Here is a 26,784-nt window from a genome sequence, read left to right on the forward strand (position 1 = left end):
AAATTGCTATTGATAAAAAAAAATCACACAGTTAATATGACGCTAATCCTATTGGTTTCTTTCAATATTTTAGCAATAAATTTAGTTAAAAGACAATATTTGAACCTAAACGTTGTTTTGCCACTATATAAGTAATAATTTTAATGTTCCAGTTTACGACTGTGTTATTATATTTTTATTTGAATTAGCATACTACAGCTTATACCAGCTTACATTTCAGCTTACGAAAAGGCAGGCAAAAATAAGAAGCAAAGAAACCGACTTATTATGCTCGTTCCAAAGACATAAGTTTCATTAATTTTATGGGTACACTTTAAAGGCTACGAGCCTGAGAAAATTTGCCTGATTTGAAAAAAAAAAGATCAATGCTAAAATTATTTTTTTGTTTATTTTTTTTTGGGTTATCTGCCAAAAAATGAGTAAAAATACGCGTACATCCTTATAAAACTCAGTATAAAAAGTAGGTCATTTTACGATTAGAATGATACAATACATAAAGGAACTTCTCAGATTCTAAAAAAACGAGCCTCAGCTGATATCGCCTTTAAGAAAATCTTTTTTTCAACATACCTACATTTGGGAGCCCCTTTATTGACAATTTCTTGAGTTGTTGCATACGGCGTATTCTAGTGGGGTACGTAATATGTACTCTTTGTCTTACTTTTGCAATCTTCCCTGAAATAAGTTCAAACTTTTTGTAAGGAAATTTTTGATGTGCGTTTCTTCTACTCTAGACTCTTAAAAAGGACACTAGAACTTCGGATTTCCAATTGAATGAGCCCCCTCAGAAGTTTGTACGACCACATCTTCCATAAAAACCTTATCTATGTTAAATAATAGGCAACAAGCATAACGTATAACCCTTGTCCTGAGGGCTGTAGGGGAAAGGGGTTGTCATACTCAAGTGCTGGACTCTCCAACAATGGTGAACAAAATAGATATCTCAAAGATTTCTTTGGATGTGTTTTAGAAAATAATAGGCGAAGGGGGACTGGCTGCCCTCCAATCACTTGACTTTTGAAAAGGGCACTACAACTTCTAATTTCCAATCGAATGATTTCCTTTCAAAATTTCTATGACAACTCCTTTTTATACCAAAAGCGTTGGTAAAAAAAACAAATAAAAAAAAATACGTTATGGCCACGTCACTCTTTACTGAGGCAGCGCTGTTGCGCTGCCTATGATCTCTAGAGTTGTCACATACGGTTTATTTTCGTGGGGACTGCAATATGTACTCTTAGTCATACTTTTGCCTTCTCCCCTGAAATAATTTGAAACCTTCTAAAATGGAATTTAAGATGCGCTTCTCTCCCAAAACAAGTGAAACGTGAACTGGATTTTTTTTTAGTTCATTACCCTCTTAAGCATAATGAAATAAAGTAGACTTCCCTATTATGATGAATGTGTCAATCCCCTGGAATATTCGCGTGTTTGATTACTATAAATATGAATTAGTGATCAAATAAGATTTTTTGAGTCCTCTCCATATTGCATGCATTTTGATTTTACATCCTGCTTATCTCTCCTTCGTATTATTATATATGTGTCTTCTTTAATTTTTGTACACCAGTCTTCATTAAGAAATGAGAATGAAATATATTGCTTTGTTATTGGTAAGATTGTTTCTTTTATTTTTCTTTTTCAATGCCGATCAAGAAGCATGGAAAATTGCTTAGAGAAGAAACCAAATCGTCTTTAAAAATGAAACAATCAACGAAATGTCGTGTTACTCAGAAAGATTATGAATTTCAATCGTAAAAACTTTCATAAAAAGATTAGCTGTATTGATTTTCTTTTAACTCATTTTTAAATCACCTGGAGGTACAAGAGCCACTTCCACAAGAGTAGGCCTACTACACGTATATGACGTCTCTGCCACATCTGAAGATCATATCTGAGATTTGACAATGTATATGAGGAGGATTAAAGCGTGTTTTAAAATACACTTACCGGCTGAAACTCCCTCTGACAACGACTTATCAGAACACTTTTGGCTGATATCTCCGAAAGTTCGAAAATGTTCGATATGTGCATATTGAATTTGTGTATAAGGACTCTTTGCCAGGCAAAAGGCCCGCTTGTTGGGCTTTATGATGGCCCGCGTTCCGCTCGGCTAGTATTTCAGGTAAAAAAAGCTAATAAGCTCGTGTTTCTTGCTGCTTTAACTTCAGTATATGTTCAAAAATTGGTAATATACAGTCTATTGGTGCAGGATGCCAGTTCACGTTTAGATTTATAACCACAATACATATATATATTTTTATTTATATATATATATATATATATATATATATATATATATATATATATATATATATATATATATATATATATATATATATATATATATATATATATATATATATATATATATATATATATATATATGCATATAACTGTTAAGAGCAAAAAAGTGGGATTCTTCAAAATAATTGTTAAAGAAGGTAAAGTCCCATATTCATTCACCCTCATTATGGCTGATAGCCTGTTTGGCCGCATGGGAAAAGGCTCAAAAACCTACCAGTTTTTCCCATAGTACCGATTGGTTTTGGAACTAGTAATTTTTATAGTTTCCCTATGGTGCCGATCAGTTTTGCGGCTAGTAATTTTTATGGCACTTGGTATTAACCAAGTGACATACAGCAGTCGCCAATTCTGTCGGTCTGTCGATCTGTCTGTCGGTCTGTCTGTCTGTCGGTCCCGGTTTTGCTACTTTAGGCACTTCCAGGTAAGCTATGACGATGAAATTTGGCAAGCGTATCAGGGACCAGACCAGATTAAATTAGAAATAGTCGTTTTCCCGGTTTGACCATCTGGGGGGGAGTGGGGGCCCGGTTAATTCGCAAAAAATAGAAAAAATGAAGTATTTTTAACTTATCAGCGGGTGATTGGATCTTAATGAAATTTGATGTTTGGAATGATATTGTGTCTCAGAGCTCTTATTCCAAATCCCGACCAGATCTGATGACAGTGGGGGGAGTTGGAGGGGGAAAACCTAAAGTCCCGGTTTTGCTACTTTAGGCACTTCCAGGTAGGCTAGGACGATGAAATTTGGCAAGCGTATCAGGGACCGGACCAGATTAAATTAGAAATAGTCGTTTTCCCGATTTGACCATCTGGGGGGGGGAGTAGGGGCCAGTTAATTCGGAAAAAATAGAAAAAATGAAGTATTTTTAACTTATGAGCGGGTGATTGGATCTTAATGAAATTTGATGTTTGGAATGATATTGTGTCTCAGAGCTCTTATTTTAAATCCCGACTGGGTCTGATGACATTGGGGGGAGTTGGAGGGGGGAAACCTAAAATCTTGGAAAACACTTAGAGTAGAGGGATCGGGATGAAACTTGATGGGAAAAATAAGCGCAAGTCCCAGATACATGATTGATATAATCGGAACTGATTTTCTCTCTTTGGGGTAGTTGGGGGGGGGAGTAATTCTTAAAAATTAGAAAAATGAGGTATTTTCAACTTACGAACGGGTGATCGGATCTCAATGAAATTTGATGTTTAGAAGGATATCGTGTCTTAGAGCTCTTATTTTAAATCCCGAACGGATCTGGTGATGGGGGCGGGGAGTTGGGAGGGGGAAACCTAAAACTTGGAAAACACTTAGAGTGGAGGGATCGGGATGAAACATGGTGGGAAAAATAAACACAAGTCCTAGATAGATGATTGACATAAACGGAACGGATCCGCTCTCTTTTGGGTAGTTGGGGGGGGGGGGAGTATTTCTGAAAAAATAAAAAAAAATGAGGTATTTTTAACTTACGAACGGGTGATCGGATCTCAATGAAATTTGATATTTAGAAGTATATCGTGGCTCAGAGCTCTTATTTTAAACCCTACCGGATCTGGTGACATTGGGGGGGAGGAGTTGGGAGGGAGAAGCCTAAAAATTGGAAAACACTTAGAGTGGAGGGATCGGGATGAAACTTGGTGGAAAAAAAACACGAGTCCTAGATACATGATTGACATAACCAGAACGGATCCGCTCTCTTTGGGGTAGTTGGGGGGGGGGGGGTTAACTCTGAATAATGAGAAAAAATGAGGTATTTTTAACTTACGAACGGGTGATTGGATCTCCATGAAATTTGATTTTTAGAAGGATATCGTGTCTCAAAGCTCTTATTTTAAATCCTGACCGGATCTGGTGACATTGGGGGAAGTTTGGGGTGGGGAGACCTAAAATGATGGGAAACGCTTAGATTGGAGGGACTGGGATGAAACTTGGTTGGAAAAATAAGCAGAAGTCTTGCATACGTGATTTACATAATTAGAACGGATCCGCTCAATTTCGGGGGGGGGGGGTAATTCTAAAAAATAAGAAAAGTGATGTATCTTTAACTTACGAAGGAGTGATCGGATCTTCATGAAACTTCATATTTAGAAGGACCTCGTAACTCCGATATCTTATTTTAAATCTCAACCGGATCAAGCGTAATTGGGGGGGGGGGCAGTTGGGGGGACCGGAAATCTTAGAAAATACTTAAAGCGGTGAGATCAGGATGAAACTAGATGGGAAGAATAGAAACCTGTCTAAGATACGTGACTGACATAACTGGACCGGATCTGCTCTCTTTGGTGGAATTGGGGGGGGGGGGGTAATTTTGAAAATTGAGGTATTTGTAACTTACGAAAGGGTGACCAGATCTTAATGAAATTTGATGTTTAGAAGGATCTTGTGCTTTAAAGTTCTAATTTCAAATTCCGGCCAGATCCTGTGACATTCGGGGGAGTTGGAGGGGGGAACCGGAATTCTTGGAAAACATGAAAATTGTAGTATTTATATCTTACGAATAGATGATCGGATCGTAATGAAATTTGATTTTTAGAAGGAATCATGTCTCAGAGCTCTTATTTCAAATCCCGACCAGATCTTTTGACATTCTGGGGATTTGAAGGGGGAAATCTTGGAAAAACACTTGGAGTGTAGGAATCGGGATGAAGCTTGGTGGATAGAATAAACAAATGTCCTTGATACGTGATTAACATAATCGTACTGGATTCGCTCTCTTTGGGGGAGTTGAGGGGAGGGGTTCAGTGATTTGGCGAGTTCGGTGCTTCTGGACGTGCTAGGGCGATGAAAATTGGTAGGCGTGTCAGGGAGCTGCACAATTTGACTTGTTAAAGTCGTTTTCCCAGATTCGACCATCTGGGGGGCAAAAGGGAGAGGAAAAATTAGAAAAAATTAGGTATTTATAACTTACGAGTGGGTGATCGGATCTTAATGAATTTTGATATTTAGAAGGACTTTGTGAATCAGAGCTCTTATTTTAAATCTTGACCGGCATTAAGCCTCTTATTTTCCTTTTTAAATCAATCTATTGATTCATAGAATTTTGTTAGAGCTCATACCATATGATCTCTTGGCTCTTAGCTCTTCTCGCCTCGTCACAAGTGCCATATGAGCTCTTAGCTCTTGTTTAGTCTCCCAATGGTACCGAACATTTTTTTTTGTGTTGCAAAGCAAAAACGAGCAAACATTTTTGAAAGTGGAAAGCATTTGAGTTATTGAGCACGCGAAAGTTCGAGTTTTGGTGGATCTTGATCAGAACTACTAATTTCTGTATGCTATGAATCATTCTCTATATAAAGCAAACAAGATAAAGGAGAATATAGAATCTAATAAAAAAAATTGTTGCACTGCAAACACGCACAAGTAACGCACACGCGCAAAATGTTATCCGAGTTTTTTGGAAAAATCTTGCACCTATCGTTTGAAAATTTCTCTTTTCGAACCGATTGATTTCCTTATGTTTTTAAACGGGCTATAAGCTCAAAATCTTATGAATAGAAGAAAGGACCTGTATTCACAACTGTGTACTTCCCCTTACGGAAAATTCGGTCCCTAATTTTTTTTCCTCTTAGATAATAATATAATAGTCAAACGTATCACGTACTTGCCCTCATAACATCATTAGGTTTTTCTATTGTTTCGTGAAAATATTGGTCAGATTACCTAAAAATATAAACCACTCTTTGTTGTTTACATTTTATTTTTATTTTTCTATCCGAATTCAAAATTTGCTGTTTTGTTTTGATATGATCTTTTAGTGTTATCTTTTATATTTTCCAAGTGGTAGATTGTTTTATTCCTTTTTGAGTTTTTGCTGCATATTAAGTTTTTTTTTACTGTATAGAGTGAATCCGTTTTTCGAAGAAGTGGGTCATTTTTCAATAAATTTTATTTCTATCCCTATTCACTTCACTGAAAATACTTACTTTAGAGTAAATCCAACCCCTTTGTATTACTTGCTGTGTCAGAAAATATAGCAGCAACAAATTAATAATGTCCTTGAAACTATCTGTTGACAAGGCCTGGGCCAAAAATGGGGGAGAGTTACAAGACTGTGCCCAAAAAATTCTAAAATGAATTCATGAGGCATGCTTGTTGTGTCTTAAAAATTGTGTCCTGGAAAGCTCAAAATCAGAGGAACAAAATTAAGAGCAGGAATGAGAAATAGTTATATTCCACAGTCAGTGCGGTTCAAGTTCACTCCCTCCCCTTCCTACTCTTAAATCTATAAACATAGCCATACAGAACCTGTTTCGATACTTCCAGCTGTCTGAATAGGGGTTCCAAATGTATGCAAGTAATTCATTTTAAGACTCAAGCTTCATAGTTGAGTTTAAGTAAAACAGTGAGCATGTTATACCTTATTAAAATCATAACTGTGCCAAGGTTTTGTCTGCGTATTTGTACAGCCTTGGGGGCCAGTTTCTCTCCCCTTAAATTCTTAAGCATTCAGATTTGTACCACTCCACCGTCAGAACTGTTCAGGGATCATTTTGGGAACGATCTGTAATGACCTTTCGCTTTTTCTAGTCAAATTGGGATAAATATATATGCTTCACAAATAGTGTTTGATCAGTTGCCTGGAAAAAAGATCCTAATGATTTTTTGTTTTATGTATTTGGAGGGCTTAAAGCAGGTCCAATGGGATCTAATACTACTCACCGTCTATTTTTGTAAGTTTAGACATGACGCACCTCTTTTTAATCATTTTTCCTCGGTTACCTTTTAAGCAGTATAACAGGAGGGCCCAGAGCAAAATCGTACGCCTAAGCTATTTCACCATACCCCACAGAGGAAAGCTGTGAGGGGGGTATAGGTATAAGTGTATATGTCAAGAGCAGCATTCAGCAAATTGTCCGGGACAAAGAATTGAGAGGTTTTTTGGCCTGTTCCATTGGAATACCTTTAGAAATGCCTTTGGGATTCTCCTTCCTCTTCTTACTTTAAAATGATAAACTTGCGGTACCTTTATTTAGTCTTGACACCTCATCATAGAGGGATTGTTTAAGTAGTTTTCTTATTTTGGGGTCTGAAGCAGTTTGTGCAAGACCCAAAGCTTGCTCCTTGATACGAACCCCCCATCCTCTTCCACCTAACTTCATGAACATTGGGATATTGTACATAGTTCTATGCATCATCGTTCAGGAATTGAATACAATCTATAATATCAGGTCCTAAGTATCCGTATCACACCCCCTCTCTTATTTCATATATATATATATATATATATATATATATATATATATATATATATATATATATATATATATATATATATATATATATATATATAGACATTTTGCACTTTTATCAACTCTTAGCTGTTCAGGCATCACTTCGAGATTTTTATAAATGATTAGACGATTTTTCCAAATTAAAAGAAGACAAGTACATTTTTCAAACAATGTGTTTGTCTTAATGAAATTTGGTGCTTCAGGACATCTTATAACTTATTTAAACCAGGACTGGTCAAAGATTTTGACCAAAATAACTTTAAAGTATAAAAAAGGGTCTTGGAGTCTCCCCCCTTAGATCCTCTGCTTAAAAAAATCTTATTAAGGATTTAAATGACCTTATGACTGTCCTAAATCAAAATGCAATAATTGTAAGTGTGTATTTAACAAAAGATGTTAAAACTCAATCAAAGTTTACAAATCAAATAGATTTGATTTTGTAAAATCAAACAGTTCGTGGTAATGAACTGCAGTAAGAAGCGACCCGGCTCAATAGTAAAAGAAACTTTAAAAAACGGAATTTTGATACTCAAAAGAATCGGATTTTTATGCTGACTTTAAATATATAAGTTTCATCAAATTAAGTCTTTGACAACAAAAGTCACGAGCCTGAGAAAATTTGCCTTATTTTGGAAAATAGGGGGAAACACCCCCTAAAAGTCATAAAATCTTAACGAAAATCACAACATCGCATTCAGCATATCAGAGAACCCTACTGTAAAAGTTTTAAGCTCATATCTACAAAAATGTGGAACTTCGTATTTTTTCCCAGAAGAGCGATCATGGGTGCGTGTTTATTTGTTTTTCCCAGGGGTCATTGTACTGGCCGAGTGGTCCTAGAATGTCCCAAGAGGGCTCATTCTAATGGAAATGAAAAGTTCTAGGGCCCTTTTTAAGTGACCAAAAAATTGGAGGGCACCTAGGCCCCCTCTCACGCTCATTTTTTTCCCAAGTCAACGGATCACAATTTTGAGATAGCCATTTTGTTCAGCTTAGTCGAAAACCATAATAATTATGTCTTTGGGATGACTTACTCTCCCACAGTCCCCGGGGGAGGGTCTGCAAGTTACAAACTTCGACCAGTACTTATATACAGTAATGGTTATTGGGAAGTGTTCAGACATTTTTCAGGGGGAATATTTTGTTTTTGTTTTTTTTTTTTTTGGGGGGGGGGGTTGAGGGGAGGGGGCTATGTGGGAGGATCTTTACTTGGAGGAATATGTCATGGGGGAAGAGAAATTCAATGAAGGGGGCGCAGGATTTTCTAGCATTATTATAAAAAAAAACAATGGAAAAATAAATATGAAAAAGTTTTGTCAACTGAAAGTTTAGAGCAGCATGAAAACTGAAAACGAACAGAGATTATTACGAATATGAGGGGTTCATCTCTTCCTAAATACCTCGCTCTTTACGCTAAAGTATTTTTAGTAGTTTATACTATTTATTTCACGGCCTTTCTGATTCAGGGGTCATTCTTAAAGAGTGGGGACACAATTTAAGCTTTAGTGTAAAGAGTGAGGTATTAACGAGGGGACAAACCCCCTTATATGCACAATAAAAATATAAGAATATAAAAGTTCGTTACGTAAGTTAATTGTTAAGTTGGTATATTTTTTACTAATAAAAACGTTGGTTAAAAATTTAAATTTCTAGTTGCCTTTTCAAGTAACCAAAAAGTTGGAGGGCAACTAGGCCTCCCTCCACACTCCTTTTTTCTCTAAATCGTCTGATCAAAACTAAAAAAAAAGCCATTTAGCCAAAAAAAGAATTAATATGCAAATTTCATTTTAATAATTTATGTGCGGAGAGCCAAAATCAAACATGCATTAATTCAAAAACGTTCAGAAATTAAATAAAAAAAACTAGTTTTTTTTAGCTGAAAGTAAGGAGCGAGATTAAAACTTACAACGAACAGAAATTACTCCGTATATGGAAGGGGCTGTTCCCTCCTCAACGCCCCGCTCTTTACACTGTTTGAATCTTTCTCTCAACTCTTCTTTTTAAAACAGTAAAACACTTTAGCGTAAAGAGCGGGGCGTTGAGGAGGGATCAGCCCCTTTCATATACGGAGTAATTTCTGTCCGTTTCAAGTTTTAATGTCGCTTTTTACTTTCAGTTAAAAAGACTGGTTTTTGTATTTAATACAAACATGGAGCTAAAATCAAAATTTAGCATAATGCTTCTATAAGCCTCTCCAGCCGATGAGACCACATTATGTAATTAGTCTCTTGGACAAGAACACCTGCATATACAAATTTTAATTGGACGATGAGTAGGTAATACCCTGTTGAAATCAGAATCATAAATATATTTTGGTCTGCTGATAAGGTTAACTCGATGTATTGTAGCAATAAAGCATCTCATTTTCAGATATCTTTTCAAAGCATCTTGTTGGCTTCATCCCAGAGAGGAATTCTTTCATATAATGTAATCAAAAAGTTTCCAAGAGGTATAGAGTTACGTCGCTACTCTCCATCTAATTGGGTTTCTACCTACGGAAGATCGGAACAAGGTGATTTTGGACGGATTGCAATGGCTATGCGCCTACGAGATTACATAAGTGGCAATAATGCTGAACAAGAGGAGTTCGATATGTCTTTTCCTATGACTCATTCACTTGTTTCAAACGGGTCAACTGGAAAGGTTACCAAGTTATCATTCCCATTTGCTGAAGATGAACCACCACGACCAAACAGTTCTCAAGTCTTTATTGAGCGTCGTCCAGGAATGGATGTTTTCGTGAAAAGTTTAACAGTTACTGGGATGGTCCGGAGGGAAGATATGTTGGATCATATGGCCCGCTTCCGCAGAAATTTAGATCGAGTGGGGCTTACTGCGAAAGCTACAGATAAATTTTATTTTGCTGGCTATGGTCTTCCTATTCAGTTGGGACCGAGAAAAGCTGAAATATGGATTGTAAGTAAGCCATGGCAAACTGGCTGAATAAATTATTATTTCTTTAGTTTATTTTGAAGTTTCATTCAATAGAAAATATAGTATTGTAACTTGAAGTTTTGTAGCTTTCTGAGCATATGAATAAAAAAAAATGTGCTTTGACAAATGGCCTTATATTGAAAGATAGAAAGTAATATTAACTTACACGATTACCATGAGAGTTTTATTATGGATGGCAAGCACCATCTTCTACAAATTTAAGTCAACACAAGGTAACCATACATTTTAGCCTAAGAATTATCCATTTTTTTAACATCTACTGGTCCACCCTTTGTGGTCCTCTGATCCTCGACATATAGTGCTTGCCGTACATCAGAAATCTGATCTGTATTGGTTTCCTAATGTCATTTTGCTGGAATTGGTAATTTTGTAATATATTTCCCTTAAGTATAACTGAAAATCAGCTGACTTTTTAAGAATAGTGATACTTCATTCCAAAATTGCGTCGAATGATGAAAAAGAAACGAGACCCAAAGATAGTTTTGTTTTCCAGCCGTGCTTTCAACTTTGCTTTAAATTTGTGATAGTAGTTAGAAGTCATCTTTACAAAGAACCAGAAAATATGTAAAGGTGTTAAATTTTGATGTAAAAGGTTAAAAACTAATGCTAAATTTAGAGATTGTGTTTTATAGGATCTCAAAAAGAAATTGATTTCACAGTCCACTTTTTTTCTTTTGCAAAACCGCAGTATATAGTCTATTTCCCTCTACCTAATGTATTTACTAACTAAAACTTCCAAGCAAAAATGTTTGCGACCATTTATTCATCCTTTTACATAGGACTTTAAAAAATACCTTACAGATAGAGCTGTAAGGTATTATCCTCCTTATCTTCCTGTGCTTATCCTCCTGTGATAAGTCCCATGACTTATCCTCCTGTTATACTTTTGCAAGAGTTTCACTTGTATTGTTTTCAAGACACCATTTTAAACTTCATCAAAGAATTCTCTAGTACCCAAAAACAGATCTTATAGTCTATTTTCTCTAAAACTTGTGTATTTACTAACTAAAACTTCTAAGGTAAAAATTGATCTATTTTGCTATAATTTTTTCAAAGCCCAGCCTTGTATTTAAATAATCTACCTTAGTGTTGGATCAATTTATTGTCATTTTACATAGGACCTTAAAAAATTACTTACAGATAGAACTTACAGGACTTATCCATCTGTAATTCTAGTGAATATTTCTTACTCTTATCTTAAATAATAGGATGATAATCGATATCTGCCGATTTTGTGGCCAATGAAATGCACTTAAACTTGCAGAGAATATTGTTGCAAGCAGTAGTATTATTCATAGCCAGTTCAACAACTTAGTCGGCGCTTTGTCGATCCCCAGTTAGACCTCCCTCTCATGCTTTTTAAGGTCATCACAAAGGTTATCAAACAGTTCGAGGTAACAAACTGTAGTAAGGAGCAACCCGGCTCAATAGTAATCAAAACTCTAAAAAATGGAATTTTGATATCAATAGCTACATCAAAAGAATTGCATTTCAATGCTGATTTTAAACATATAAGTTTAATCAAGTTTAGTCTTACCCATCAAAATTTACGAGCCTGGGAAAATTTGCCTTATTTTAGAAAATAGGGGGAAAAACCCCTAAAAGTCATAGAATCTTAACAAAATCACACCATCAGATTCAGCGTATCAGAGAACCCTAATGTAGAAGTTTCAAGGTCCTATCTACGAAAATGTGGCATTTTGTATTTTTTGCCAGAAGGCAGATCACGGATGCGTGTTTATTTATTTGTTTTTTCCCAGGGGTGATCCTATCGACCCAATGGTCCTAGAATCTTGCGAGAGGGCTCATTCTAATGGAAATGAAAAGTTCTAGTTCCCTTTTTAAGTGACCAAAAAATTGGAGGGCACGTAGGCCACCTCCCACGCTCAAGTCACCAGATCAAAATTCTGAGACAGCCATTTTATTCAGCGTAGTCAATAAACGTTATAACTATGTCTTTTGGGACGACTTACTCCCCAATAGTCCCTGTGGGAGGGGCCACAAGTTACAAACTTTGACCAGTGCTTACATATAGTAATGGTTATTTGGAAGTGTGCAGACGTTTTCAGGGGGATTTTTAGGTTGTGTGTGTGTGGGGGGGGGGGGTTGAGAAGAGGGGGATATGTTGGGGGAACTTTCCTTGGAGGAATTTGTCATGGGGGAAGAAAATTTTCATGAAGAGAGCGCAGGATTTTCCAGCTTTATTAAGAAAAAACAATGAAAAAATAAATATGAAAAAAAATTTTCAACTGAAAGTAAGGAGAAGCATTAAAACTTAAAACGAACAGAAATTATTATGTATATGATGGGCTCACCTCCTCCTAATACCTTGTTCTTTACGCTAAAGTATTTTTAGTAATTTCAACTATTTATTCTCTGGCTTTTGAGATTCAGGGGTCATTCTTAAGAAATTGGGACAAAATTTAAGCTTTAGTGTAAAGAGCGAGGTACTGATGAGGGGCTGAACCCCTTAATATACATTATAAAAACATGAGAATTCAGAAGTTCGTTACGTAAGCTAATTTGTAAGTTACGTATATCTTTTACTAATAAAGACATTTGTAAAAAAATTAAAAATTCTAGTTACCTTTTTAAGTGACCAAAAAAAAATGGAGGGCAACTAGGCCTCCTCCCCTGCTCCTTTTTTCTCAAAATCATTCGATCAAAACTATGAGAAAGTCATTTAGCAAAAAAAAAATATGCAAATTTCGTTTTAATTATTCATCTGCGGAGAGCCAAAATCAAAACATGCATTGGTTCAAAAACATTCAGAAATTAAATAAAAAAAAACAAGTTTTTTTAACGGAAAGTAAGGAGCAACATTAAAACTTAAAACAAACAGAAATTACTTCATATATGAAAGGGGATGCTTCCTCATCATCGCCCTGCTCTTTACGCTAAAGTTTTTTGCTGTATTAAAAAGTAGAGTTAAGAGAAAGAGTCAAACTAACACTAACACTACTATTACAACAGGTATTACTACTACTACTGTTGTTGCTAAAATAACTACTATTTCTTCTATAAGACTGTAAAGGTGGAACTTTCAAAGAAATTTGAGACTGACGCGAACTAAATGAAAAATATGATGGAAATTGAGAAGATTTTTGCTCTTAAAAAATTTAAACTTTTCACTTATGAAACTGACCAGTAAGTTTGACCTAAAACTGAACATTACCAGGTAAGTTACCAAGTGGTAACTTATGTCTTGAACACTAGTCAAAAGTGAATTGAGGGCAATCAGTTCCCCCCCCCCAGCCTATAATTTCCCAAAACAGATCTAATAAAAAATTCTAAGAGAGCTATTTTGTTCAGCATTGTTGAACAGTCCAGTAATTATGTCTTTGGGAATGTCAACCTCCCCACAGTCCTCAGGGCAAGGGCTGTAGGTTAATCAATTTGTTCCTTGTTTACATATAGTATATGTTAATGAGAAAGGTATGCAAACTTGAGCTTTACTTTCCAAAAAGATGAAGGACATTCAAGTTAGCCTTTCAGAGAAAGTTGAGGGGGGAGTTGAACTAAATCAAAACATGCTATTTGTATATGGATTATCAAAAGGGTTTAACCCAGGAATGACTGATTATATCAATTTGGAATTAAGGAAATGATAAGATCAATTATCAAAAAGGCAACATTTGCATGCTACCAATACTAATGCAAGTGCCACCACTACTACTGCCCCACTACTCCATTTCAATATCAAGGGAAATTGAACTAAATCCAAAGATACTATGTGAATGCAAATTGTTTAAAAAGTGTATATCAAGAATTGATTTTGGGTATTAAGTTGGAATTTTCAGAGAATATTTAAAGGGGCAGATCTCCTGACCAAATGCAATATGTGCATACTACTGCTAATACTAGTATTACTGCTAAATTTACCACAACTACTACTTCTACTGCAACTACTTGTAAGAATAAGAGCATTGAGATAAAAATTTCAAGAAGTATATGAACATACAGCTTATTAAAAGGACCTATCAGCAATGTCTTAGCCAAGGCTGGTTGTGTTAAGCTGAAACTTCCAGGGCTTGATGAGAGAGATGTTCTACTGACCAAAAGGCAACATATGAACACTTCTGCTGTTACTAGTACTACTGCTATTACTATTAATACTATTACTAGTAATATCAACACTGCTACTGTGACTAGTATTACAATTATGCCTAAGGACATGAAGGTGAAATTTTAAAGGAATTATACAGGGGGAAAGATGAATCTAATCACCACATGCCATCTTTATGCAGGTTGTCAAGAAGGTATAACAGCAATATCTTAGGAACAGTTTGGTGTGTGAAGTTGACACCAACAGGGCTTGTTGTGAGGGATATTAAACTAACCAAACAAAAATATTTGCATCCTAATGCTACTGCTTCTACTCTTACTATTACAACTGTTACTATTATTACTACTTCTATTGCTCCTGCTGCTACTAAATTTTAGGCAACATATAATAATTCTACCCCTACTACTGCTGTTTTTAAAGTTGAGAATATTAAGGTAAAAAAATTGGGATATACAGAAAATGCATGGAACTAGATCAAAACACACTAGCCTATGCCCACACAGGTTACCAGACAGATGTATCAGAAATGCTTCAGATACGGTTGGTGGCATTAAGCTGAAAATTTCAGCATGTGTTGGAGAGGATAACGAAAAAAACAAAAGATGCTATGCACATACTAATAATAATAATAATTTATTTGTGACCCACTTGAAACAGTGGAGTATAAAAACAAACATACAGAAAAAAAAACAAAAAAAAAAAAAAACTTCTGATAATGCATTAAATTATTGTAGAAAACATTTTAGAAGATCATGAAAAGGATAATAGTAAAATGTATCAAGTTGGAGAGTTTCTGGTGTAGCACTTTAAGTTTATTTAATAAATCTGGAACCCTGAAATTTGTTACCATATCACTGTTTTTGTACCAGGGAGGAAGATACAACAAAAAACGGAGGAAATGAAAATAAGATGACTTGAGAGCCTTTAAATCTTTTCTTTTTAAAACAGGATACAATCCAGAAAGATATAAAAGATATAAATTAAAGTATGAGCTATTGATCATTTTGACAGAATAAGAATAAATTCTTGCTTACAAATGAAACTTTGTTATAAACAAAACTTTTGTTACAAAAGTGAAACTTTCAGAGACAGGCCATGTCTGTAGCACAAATGAAGCCAAGAGAAGGTGCTTTGAGCCTTACATCATTTTATAAATTTGAGTGGTAAAATTATGACAGTTCATATAACTGACTTACCATAAGAGTGAATATACCACTTGATGTCTTTTTTTTATGTTCTTTATAAATAAAATAATTGCTTCTACCACAAATTCAAATTTAAGCACTTTTTCAACTCTTTAACAAAATTTTCAATTAAAGTATGAGCTATTGATCATTTTTGACAAAATAATATGTTTTCTCAATGATATCTTTTCTGGGCCATTTTTAAAAAAATAATGCTACATTTTTTCAGTTCTGAAATTATTTATAATAAGGTTAGGTTAAAAAGAACTTAAATCTGAATTTGCAGTAGAAGCGATTATTATATTCATAAAGAACATAAAAAAAACACTAAGTGGTATGTTCACTTTATTGGTAAGTCATTTCTATGAATTGTCATAAATTTACCCTTTATTTAGTCTATAGTAAATGTTTACTTTTGTTCCAAGTGCCCTAAAGTGCATATTACTGCATATAGCAAGATTCTGATGATTGTATATTCTTACTTTGTCATTATTAGAGAGCTGTATCCATTTTTCAGTTTCTAAAATCCCTCTCCAACAAGACTAAAAATGCATAAAGTAGGCTTGATTACAGAAAACATTACCTATAGAGTGAAGCATATTATTCCATGAGCCCTCCAGGCAGCAGAGCAAGGTCTGTATTCTATAGAGTGATAAAACTAAAAAAAAAAAATCAAACAAGGTTTATTAAATAAATGTAGAATAAAGACCTTGCCCAGCTGCCTGCACAGCTCATGGACTAATATGCTTTTCTCTACTGGCAGTGTTACCTGTAAGCAAGCCCACTTTGCATATTTTAGTTTGCCCCATGGAGGAGGATGGTCAAACAGAAATGGATGTGCTTCTTTAATAATAACAAAGAAACAATATTTGATCATCAGAATATTACTATATGCAGTAATATGCACTTTAGGGCACTTGGAACAAAAGTAAACATTTACCTAGCATACAAAGATTTATATAGGCTAGGCTAAACCATAACACAAGAAAAGGTCAAACTTGATAAAAAGAAAATACTATTTAAAAAAATTCAACTTTCAAACTTGGTTAAATTAGGCTATTGATTCAAAGCCTATAGTAAAAGAAAAACATTATCTAGGGGTAATCACCATGTGTCATGTAATGACAAAGAGTTGAAGGGAAATTAAATGCTACTCTGTTCTTATTAGCCTATACTGTTTCCAAATGAGCCCAATGAACACAGTAGTACCTTTAAAAGTATCTAATTCTACCCCTTCCCGTCAAAAGGGTACGGACCTAGATAAACTTAGAGTTACAAAACTAAAACTTTCCAAGACACATCTAAACCCCAGACAAACCGAGAGGTCACAGGTCGTAATTTTAAAATTAACTTCAAACAGCAATGTTCAACTTTCGTTCTTTTCTTCAAGATTTCAAGCCGAAATTCTGTCATTTAGTAGATTTGGCTTACAGACTAATGGTGTCTGGACCTTCAGCTAAAGCTAACCCTGGTAGAGCTATAGTTGCTTCCAATTAATTCAGCTTTCACCTTCATGACGTTACAATCGACAACTCTCATAACTTGCCTTAGAGGTCAGGAACCACTTTGACTGACTTCTTGCAACTTCAATAGCAATCCAGAGCAGATATTTGGCGTTCTTGAACAATGGCGTCGTTCGGGGGAGGGGGAAGTTTATCCCCAATAATTTGGGGAATAAATTTTTATATACACCGTGAAGATTGAACATATGGATATGGATCCTTCTTGCCCCTCCCTACCCACAATAAAAAATGCTGGAGCTTTCGGGTTTAGCAACAACCCGGTTTTAAGAGGTTTTCTTAAAACCTCTCATTTTGAAACAAAACAGAATACGAAATATTTCTCAACTAATTTTGGCCATTTTGTCTAAATTCAACTCTTTTTCCTTGTATTTAGTTTCAGACCCACAACGAGAAAGACGCCAAATCTTAGGTGAAATGATATATAGCCAAGGATTGGTGCCCTTTTTAATTTTTTTTTTTTTTAATTTTCCCCAAACTACAATAAAAAATTTTTTGACGCAATGTTGCTAAGGCCGAAATCTTAGCTGAAATGTATAAGAATAAATAGTATAATAAAACAACAAATGTAGCCAAAGGGGCTTATGCTTTTCTGTTTTAATTATTATTTAGATTTGACATATGTCCAAACCGTCCTTGAATGTCATTTTGGGGCCTCTTCTTTTACCAATCTATTGGTTTACCTCCTGTATTAACTTCTGTCCTTCGTTATGCGGAGAAGATCCGGTAAGTAAAATGACGAGAAGTTGTCCTCCCATCTCTTTGCGAAATGCCCTCTAGGTCGAGAACCATGTACCCGACCTTAATATGGTATCTTTGGGTGAGGAGGGATTTCAGAACAGTGTATGTGTCTAAAGAGAATAAGAAGAAAGTTCAACCATCAGAACAAGTTCTGGAGTTAATGTAATATGAACCCAAAACATTCCCTTGAATGACATGGTCTACATTTTTCATATCCCCTTTGTTGATACGGTTTAGTTTTGGGAATTTGTCAGATTGAAGTGAAGTAGTCAATAAAAAGCTAATAAATCAATAATCGACTGCGTTAGAATGTACTTGTGGCTTGAAAACTAAAATTTTCTTATAGTTAAAGTGCAAAGTTCTCAGTGTTTTGGAAAGAAATACTTCACATTAAGAATCCCAGGGACAAACCCATATTTTGGGCACAGTGCAGGTTGAACTTCATTTTTGTACACCATCTAATACAATGCAGGTTCAAAGAGGCAATTTTTTAAATTTATTAACATAAAACTTAAATCGAAAATTGCCTGGATGCTTAAACTGCGATTGGTTTGATAAATAAAAAGTAATTCATGCTTTAGTCTTCAGACTATGTATACTCATCAGCCCTTCTGCCAAAAATAGCCAAATGAACCTCAACAAGCAACTATAAGCTGTAATGTGCATACTGAACAAAATAATTAAATTATTTTTGACGTTGAACTAATGTGGTTGATATTCAACCGTTTAAAAAAAAATCAATCATCCTTCAAGTACAGTGGCGCAGTTCCAGCATTTTTATTGTGGGGAGGGAGGAGCAAGAATGATCCGTTCAAGTTGCACGGTCTATATAACAATTTATTCTCCAAATTATTGGGAAGCAACTTCCCCCTCCCCCAAACGACGCCACTGTTCAAGTATGCAAAAAATTTGCTCTGGATTGCTATTGAAGTTGCAAGAAGTAAGTCAAAGTGGCTCCAGACCTCTAAGGCGAGTAATGAGAGTTGTCGATTGTAACGTTATGAAGGTGAATGTTGAATTAAATGGAAGCAACTATAGCTCTACCAGGGCTAGCTTTAGCTGAAGGTCCAGACACCATTAGCCTGTAAGCCAAATCTACCAAATGACAGAATTTCGGCTTGAAATCTTGAGGAAAAGAACGAAAGTTGAACATTGCTGTTAGAAGTTAATTTTAAAATTGCGACATGTGACCTCTCGGTTTGTCTGGGGTTTAGATGTGTCTTGGAAAGTTTTAGTTTTGTAACTCTAAGTTTATCTAGGTCCGTACCCTTTTGACGGGAAGGGGTCAAATTAGATACTTTTAAAGGTACTACTGTGTTCATTGGGCTCTTCTGAAAACAGTATAGGCTAATAAGAACAGAGTAGCATTTAATTTCCCTTCAACTCTTTGTCATTACATGGCACATGGTGATTACCCCTAGATAATGTTTTTCTTTTACTATAGGATTTGAAACGCATTTCAATAGTCTAATTTAACTAAGTTTTAAAGTAAAATTTTTTAAATAGTAGGCTATTTTCTTTTATCAAGTTTGACTTTTTCTTGTGTTATGGTTTAGCCTAGCCTATATAAATCTTTGTATACTAGGTAAATGTTCACTTTTGTTCCAAGTGCCCTAAAGTGCATATTACTGCATATAGTAATATTCTGATGATCAAATATTGTTTCTTTGTCATTATTAAAGAAGCAAATCCATTTCTGTTTGACCATCCTCCTCCATGGGGCAAACTAAAATATGCAATTTGGGCTTGCTTACAGGTAACACTACCAATAGAGCAAAGCATATTAGTCCATGAGCTGTGCAGGCAGCAGGGCAAGGTCTTTATTCTTTATTTATTTAATAAACCTTGTTTGAGTTTTTTTTCTTTTAGTTTTATCACTCTTTTTTGAATAAATATAGAATACAGACCTTGCTCTGCTGCCTGGAGGGCTCTTGCAATAATATGCTTCACTCTATAGGTAATGTTTTCTGTAGTCAAGCCTACTTTATGCATTTTTAGTCTTGTTGAAGAGGGATTTTAGAAACCTAAAAAATGGATGCAGCTCTCTAATAATGACAAAGAAACAATATACAATCATTAGAATCTTGCTATATGCAGTAATATGCACTTTAGGGCATGTGGAACAAAAGTAAACATTTACTATAGACTAAACAAAGGGTAAATTTATGACATGTCATATAACTGACTTACCAATATGTTCTTTATGAATATAATAATTGCTTCTACTGCAAATTCAGATTTAAGTTCTTTTTAACCTAACCTTATTATAAATAATTTCAGAACTAAAAAAATTTAGCATTATTTTTTTAAAAATGGCCAAGAAAAGATATCATTGAGAAAACATATTATTTTGTCAAAAATGATCAATAGCTCATACTTTAATTGAAAATTTTGTTATTTTTAAGAGTTCAAAAAGTGCTTAAGTTTGAATTTGTGGTAGAAGCAATTATTTTATCTATAAAGAACATAAAAAAAGGCATCAAGTGGTATCTTCACTTTATTGGTAAGTCGGTTATATGAACTGTCATAATTTTTTGAAAATTTGTCATTTTTATGAGCTCAAAAAGTGTTTAAACTTAAATTTGTGGTAGAAGCAATTATTATATTTATAAAGAACATAAAAAAAAGACATCAAGTGGTATATTCACTTTATTGGTAAGTCAGTTATATGAACTGTCATAATTTTACCAATCAAAGTTATAGAATGATGTAAGGCTTAAAGCACCTTCTCTTGGCTTCATTTGTGCTGTAGACATGGCCTGTCTCTGAAAGTTTCACTTTTATAACACAAGTTTTCATTTATAGCAAAGTTTCATTTGTAGCAGTATGTGCATAGCATCTTTGGTTTTTTCAACATCTCCTTCAACACATACTGAAATTTTCAGCTTAATGCCACCAAGCATTTCTGATACATCTGCTTGGTAACCTTTCTGTGGGCATAGGCTAGTGCGTTTTGATCTAGTTCTATGCATTTTCTATACATCCCAAATTTTTTGCCTTAATATTCTTAACTTTAAAAACAGCAGTAGTAGGGGTAGAATTATTATTGTTGCCTAAAATTTAGTAGCAGTAGTAGTAATAGAAGTAGTAATAATAGTAACAGTTGTAATAGTATGAGTAGAAGCAGTAGTATTAGGATGCAAATATTTTTGTTTGGTTAGTTTACTATCCCTCACAACCAGCCCTGTTGGTGTCAACTTCACACACCAAACTGTTCCTAAGATATTGCTGTTACACCCTCTTGATAACCTGCTTAAAGATGGCATGGTAATTAGATTCATCTTTCCCCCTCAAAATTCCTTGAAAATTTCACCTTCATGTCCTTAGGCATAATTGTAATATTAGTCACAGTAGCAGTGTTGATATTACTAGTAATAGTATTAATAGTAATAGCAGCAGTACTAGTAACAGCAGAAGTGTTAATATGTTGCCTTTTGGTCAGTAGAACATCCCTCTCATCAAGCCCTGGAAGTTTCAGCTTAGCACAATTAGCCTTGGCTAAGACATTGCTGGTAGGTCCTTTTAATAAGCTGTATGTTCATATACTTCTTGAAATTTTTATCTCAATGCTCTTATTCTTACAAGTAGTTGCAGTAGAAGTAGTAGTTTTTGTAAATTTAGCTGCAACACTAGCATTCTCTGAAAATTCCAACTTAATACCCAAAATCAATTCTTGATATACACTTTTTAAACAATTTGCATTCACATAATATCTTTGGATTTAGTTCATTTCCCATCAATATTGTAAAGGAGTAGTGGGGCAGTAGTAGTGCCGGCACTTGCATTAGAATTGGTAGCATGCAAATGTTGCCTTTTTGATCATTGATCTTATCATTTCCTTAATTCCAAATTGATATAATCAGTCATTGCTGGGTTAGACCCTTTTGATAATCCATATACACATAGCATGTTTTGATTTAGTTCAACTCCCCCCTCAACTTTCTCTGAAAGGCTAACTTGAATGTCCTTCATCTTTTTGGAAAGTAAAGCTCGAGTTTGCATACCTTTCTCATTAACATATACTATATGTAAACAAGGAACAAATTGATTAACCTACAGCCCTTGTCCTGAGGACTGTGGGGAGGTTGACATTCCCAAAGACATAATTACTGGACTGTTTAACAATGCTGAACAAAATAGCTCTCTTAGAATTTTTTATTAAATCTGTTTTGGGAAATTATAGACTAGGTGGGGGGGACTGATTGCCCTCAATTCACTTTTGACAAGTGTGCAAGACATAAGTTACCACTTGGTAAGTTACCTGGTAATGTTCAGTTTTAGGTCAATCTTACTGGTCAGTTTCATAAGTGAAAAGTTTAAGTTTTTTAAGAACATAAATCTTCTCAATTTCCATTAATAAGAGAGCTGTCACTTCACTAAAATCTTTTTAAAAAAATTTGCATTTGTCAGATTCAATGCATCCTGGCTGAGTGGATTAGTGCACTGGATTCAGGATCCTTTGTCTGAGAGGGCGAGGGGTTGAATCCTAGTGTATCCAAGTATTTAGTTTGGGATGGGGGTCAGTGGTGTGACTCTGTAAGCTCAGCCAGAGTTGACCCAGCTCTAAAAGGGCACCTAGAGAAATCTGGGGAAGGTAAACAGGAAGGGTGTGCAAAAGCACAGGATGGTTGGCCCACAACCTCGCATTGCACTTCCTGGCTGAAAGGCCAACAGAGATCAGCACCACTGGTTGGGACTTTAAAGTCTGATTCTGTATTCTTTACCTTTTATAGATTCAATGCATGAGTCATGCCCTTTGATCTTATACTGATATCTCTCTTTGTCATTTCATGCCTGAGTAAAAAACAGGACATGCAATAAATCAGTCAGTCTGAATAAATAAGACATTCATAGCAGAGGTCAATTTAATTTGGTGGTTTTTACTTTTTTCTTTATTTTTTTAACTTGCTACCTTTAACTATAGAATATAATAATTAATGAATTATATATCTGGCTATAAGCTAATGCAGGTAGTAAGGTCTGTTAATAAAAAATATTCCTGGCCAATTTCTTGTAATTTAGCATTGCAATGGTGAAACAGCAGCAACTAATGCCCAAATATAAATATTTCCCAACATCGCAGAAGTGTATGAAGAACTTGCATGGAAGAGGCAATGGTGCAGAATCTGAAGATGTTGGCAGTGATTCCAACAGTTCTGATAAAGGTGGCTCTAATCAAGTTCCAATACTTCCAAATACTTTGGCTAGAATATTATCACTTCCCAGTACTTTTGGGTATTCTGTTCTGACTTCCTTTGTTTGTTCAAATTCCTTCCCTCTTCCTTATATAACCAAAGTGGCACAGCAACCAAATCTTACATTTGTCCAAAAAATGACCATAGAACAACAGGAAGCCTGCAGCAAAGCATTGGCTTGTGCATTTTGTGCATGCAATATACCATTTGCTGTGGTCGAAACTGTGGCGAATTTCATAACCTCCAGGCCTTCCCTCAGAGGCTGCAGGGGGTCATATTATCCCCAAAAACATAGTTGTTGCGTTTTTCAACTATGCTGAACAAAATGGCAATCTCAAAATTTTGATTGGCGGGCGTGGCAGAGAGAGGAGTCTAGTTGCCCTCCAATATTTTTACTCACTTAAAAAGGACACTAGAACTTTTAATTTTGGTTAAAATGAGCCCTCTCTTGACATTCTAGAACCATTTGTTCAAAACTATCACCCCTAGGGAAAAAAAAAGCAAATCCGTTATCTTTGTTCGAGCAAAAAACACAGAATCCTATATTTTTGGAGATGCGAGCTTCAAACCTCGACAGTGATGTTCTCTGATACACTGAATCTGATGGTACGATTTTCATTGGGATTCCTTGACTTTTTGAGGCTGTTTCCCCCTTTTCTAAAATGAGGCAAATTCTGTCAGGTTTTCAGCTCTTATCATAAGAGCTACAAACACAGCTATATAGGACCCACCATAGAAACCCCATTAAGCATGAAACAATAAACAAAATTCTAAAGGTCAATGGACCATTTTTGCTCATTCTGGATCTTTTTTGCTATTGAGTGACTGATGAGTCACTCAATAGAAAAAAGATGAGTACTGCCATGCAGCTTCAAAAATGCCTGGAAATCAGCATGAAAGGCTGAAAGGGATGTTCATGCTGCCATCATGCCTTTTTATCAATAGTTCACTGCCACATGACAATGGAGATGGTCTGGTGGAAGATAATCTGCCAGACATAGCATTTGAAGATTTACCAGATGAGAAGGAGGAGCAGCAGCTATAGCTTATCTCTTACTATCTCTTATAAAGAATTATCTGAAGCCTAAATTGCAATTTTTTATAATTTTTTCCTTGTCCAAATGAAGTAGGAAATCAACAAACAAAATGGTGCAAAAATAAGTTTTTTCTTATCCATCTGTCAGAGAAGAGAGAATATTTTCTTTTAAATTCATGAGTATTGGAAGCTTACCACTTATGCTGTAGCTTATGGTAACTTACTTAAGTTACTGGTAACTTATTTGGTAAGAGGAAGTTTTGAAACTTACTGGTAAATCTTGCACACACCACTTTTAACTCTTAAAAAAGGGCAGGCACTAATACTTCTGACTTCCAATGAAATGTGTTCCATTGGATACAAAGTTTATATGACCACTCCTTCCATAATTTGTTTTTTATATATCTCAGGGCATAACTTACAACCCATATCCCAGGGCTCTGGGGGGATGTGTCCACCCTAAAGATATTGCTATATGATTTTTGGCAATAGATAATAAAATGGCTACCTCACCATTTCCATTGAATACGTTTACGGCAGCTACATGCATTATGAAGCTGTGATTTTAGTTTTGCCCTAATCTAATCCCCAAGATAAACAGAGAATTGCTGCTACATTGTAGTGTGGCTGTTTTAGGCTACTAGTCTTCCAAGTTTCAGCTGTACTATTACCTTCCTTCAATCCATGTGCACTTTGATAGCTTCCAGCCCTTTTAAGATTTTTAACTGATGAATAAATAGTTTTGAGAGAATTCGGCTATTTGTTCAAGATTTGGACAAATATTTTCTTTCAGTTGAATAGAAGTCCGCAAGGACAAAGGATAACATTGATTTAAAAGTAAATTTTTACATGATGACATTGGAACTCAATGAGTATTTAGTTCTAACAAGTTTTAAACAGTAGTAACATGAGAAGAGATACATCTCTTCTTGCAAAAGAGAAGAGATACATACATCTCATGAGAAGAGATACATCAACTGGTGAAAAAAGGAATATAAAAAACAAAAGCTCTTTTTTGTTTTGTAGTGGCTCTTTATTAGAATTTCGGTTCATGTTGGGTTGAGTTACTTACAGTTCATTGTCACTTGTTGTTTGATCAGTCTTCAAACACAGATATCAAGTAGCAGAGTAAGAAGTAAAGATCAACTGCTTGTAAAAAAAAAATGTCTGTAAATGATATAAAACTTTACAAGAAAACAATTTGGCAATAATAACCAAATTTCTGCTTTCAGCTATAATAGCCTATACAATTTCTTATGAATCATGTTTTGTGGTCACTTCTGTTTTAATCAACTATTCCCCAAGTTTGAATATAATCTGTAGCTTGATATTGTCTTATTTAGAGGGGCAAAGGGAATGGGCTGCAATTGTTAGTGTAAGAAGATTATATTTGGGAAAAGTATCGAATGACAAATCCGATTCTACTAAAATTGTTTTGATTCTATCGTTTTTATCTGAGGATTAGCCTTCATACAAGGTTAATAATTGCTCAAGCATTAGAAGTTGTGGAGGTAGGCCTATGTATTTAAAAATACTTCGAATGCCCTAAATTGAGCAGCATATATATTCTGTAAAATTTTATTCACTTATTTAACAACTTTCTTAGACCCTAAAGAGATCCTGGATTGCAGTTGAACCACTTAATCAAGCATGGTCGTCTGACAAAATATTGCAGGGGGAGGGCACAAGAATAGCAATGACGAGGTGAGGAGCAGGAGGAGGGGAATACATTTGAAGATAGAAGGCTTTATGCAAAATTTGGGCTCTGTATTTGTACATTAGGTCCCACTCCTAATTAATGTGCAAATAAATAGCCCAAAGTGTATAATTTCAATGTATTCTGTCACCCGCCAATTGTTTTCTGCTGAGTGTAAGCTAACTCTTTTTCAATACAGAGAAATAAAATCAGTTTGTTCTTGAGTTCAACACAGTGTAAACTTGAGTGTTGGCGGTACATTACATAAATAATTTGCGCCTAGTTTCAAGACCAGATCACAATTTGTGCTTTACTAAAATAAAACAAAAAAAAAAAAAACAAATGACCATAGATTGTCTGTTAAATTGACATATACTGAAATTTCTTCATTAAGGTTTTGATAATTTTTCATGTATAAAAGCAAGAAAGGTAAAAACAATTCAAACGTATTTTGTTTTCAGGAAAGTACAAATTGTTTTCGGATCTTGAGAAGGCATAGGGGTTATCATCCCTACTCATGTTAATTTTTGCTCGTTTTGAGTTCGACTCGGCTATTTATTGTAATTACTGTTCGTTTTGGGTTCCATTTGTTTATTGATAGTGATATGTGACAGTTATACGCTTGGAAAATTGTTTGACTTTATATTTGCTCATTCTTGGCTTGATGAAGCCTTTGAAAAACTTTTCTTGTGGAACTAGTTTTTTAAATTAATTTCTCTTCGTTTTTATCGACTTAGTCTTTTTAATGGAAAAAAAATATTGTATATCTTTTTTGTTTTATTCTATAAAAATCTATATGAATTTTTTTTTATCCTGACACAAGCAATGTTTTTAATTTAATCTTATAGCTTCTGACGTTAC

General features: G+C 35.0%; 2 protein-coding genes and 1 long non-coding RNA gene across 5 annotated transcripts in view; 2 read left to right on the plus strand and 1 right to left on the minus strand.

Annotated features, from left to right (window-relative positions):
* Window positions 1-17,085, minus strand: part of LOC136034449 (uncharacterized) — a 67,751-nt gene extending 50,666 nt beyond the window's left edge. The window contains exon 1 of the long non-coding RNA XR_010619185.1: window positions 16,992-17,085. This is a non-coding gene — a long non-coding RNA (uncharacterized LOC136034449). The remainder of the gene's footprint in view (window positions 1-16,991) is intronic.
* On the plus strand, window positions 884-10,591 carry LOC136034448 (heme-binding protein 2-like). Its single transcript, XM_065715630.1, has 2 exons — window positions 884-1,613; window positions 9,901-10,591. The coding sequence occupies exons 1-2, from the start codon at window positions 1,584-1,586 to the stop codon at window positions 10,471-10,473; spliced, it is 603 nt and encodes a 200-aa protein (XP_065571702.1). The 5' UTR covers window positions 884-1,583; the 3' UTR covers window positions 10,474-10,591.
* A 2,062-nt stretch (window positions 17,086-19,147) lies between the features above and the next one.
* The window catches only part of LOC136034450 (RNA helicase Mov10l1-like), a 40,875-nt gene continuing 33,238 nt past the window's right edge, over window positions 19,148-26,784 (plus strand). The window contains exon 1 of one of the 3 annotated variants that reach the window (XM_065715632.1): window positions 19,148-19,255. The gene's annotated coding sequence lies outside the window, so the exon portion shown is untranslated. Of the gene's footprint in view, window positions 19,303-26,784 lie in introns of all 3 variants that reach the window. The other 2 variants (XM_065715633.1, XM_065715631.1) reach the window with 2 other exon arrangements.

This window comes from Artemia franciscana, chromosome 13, assembly GCF_032884065.1.
Source record: "Artemia franciscana chromosome 13, ASM3288406v1, whole genome shotgun sequence".
NCBI classification, from domain to species: Eukaryota; Metazoa; Arthropoda; class Branchiopoda; order Anostraca; family Artemiidae; genus Artemia; species Artemia franciscana.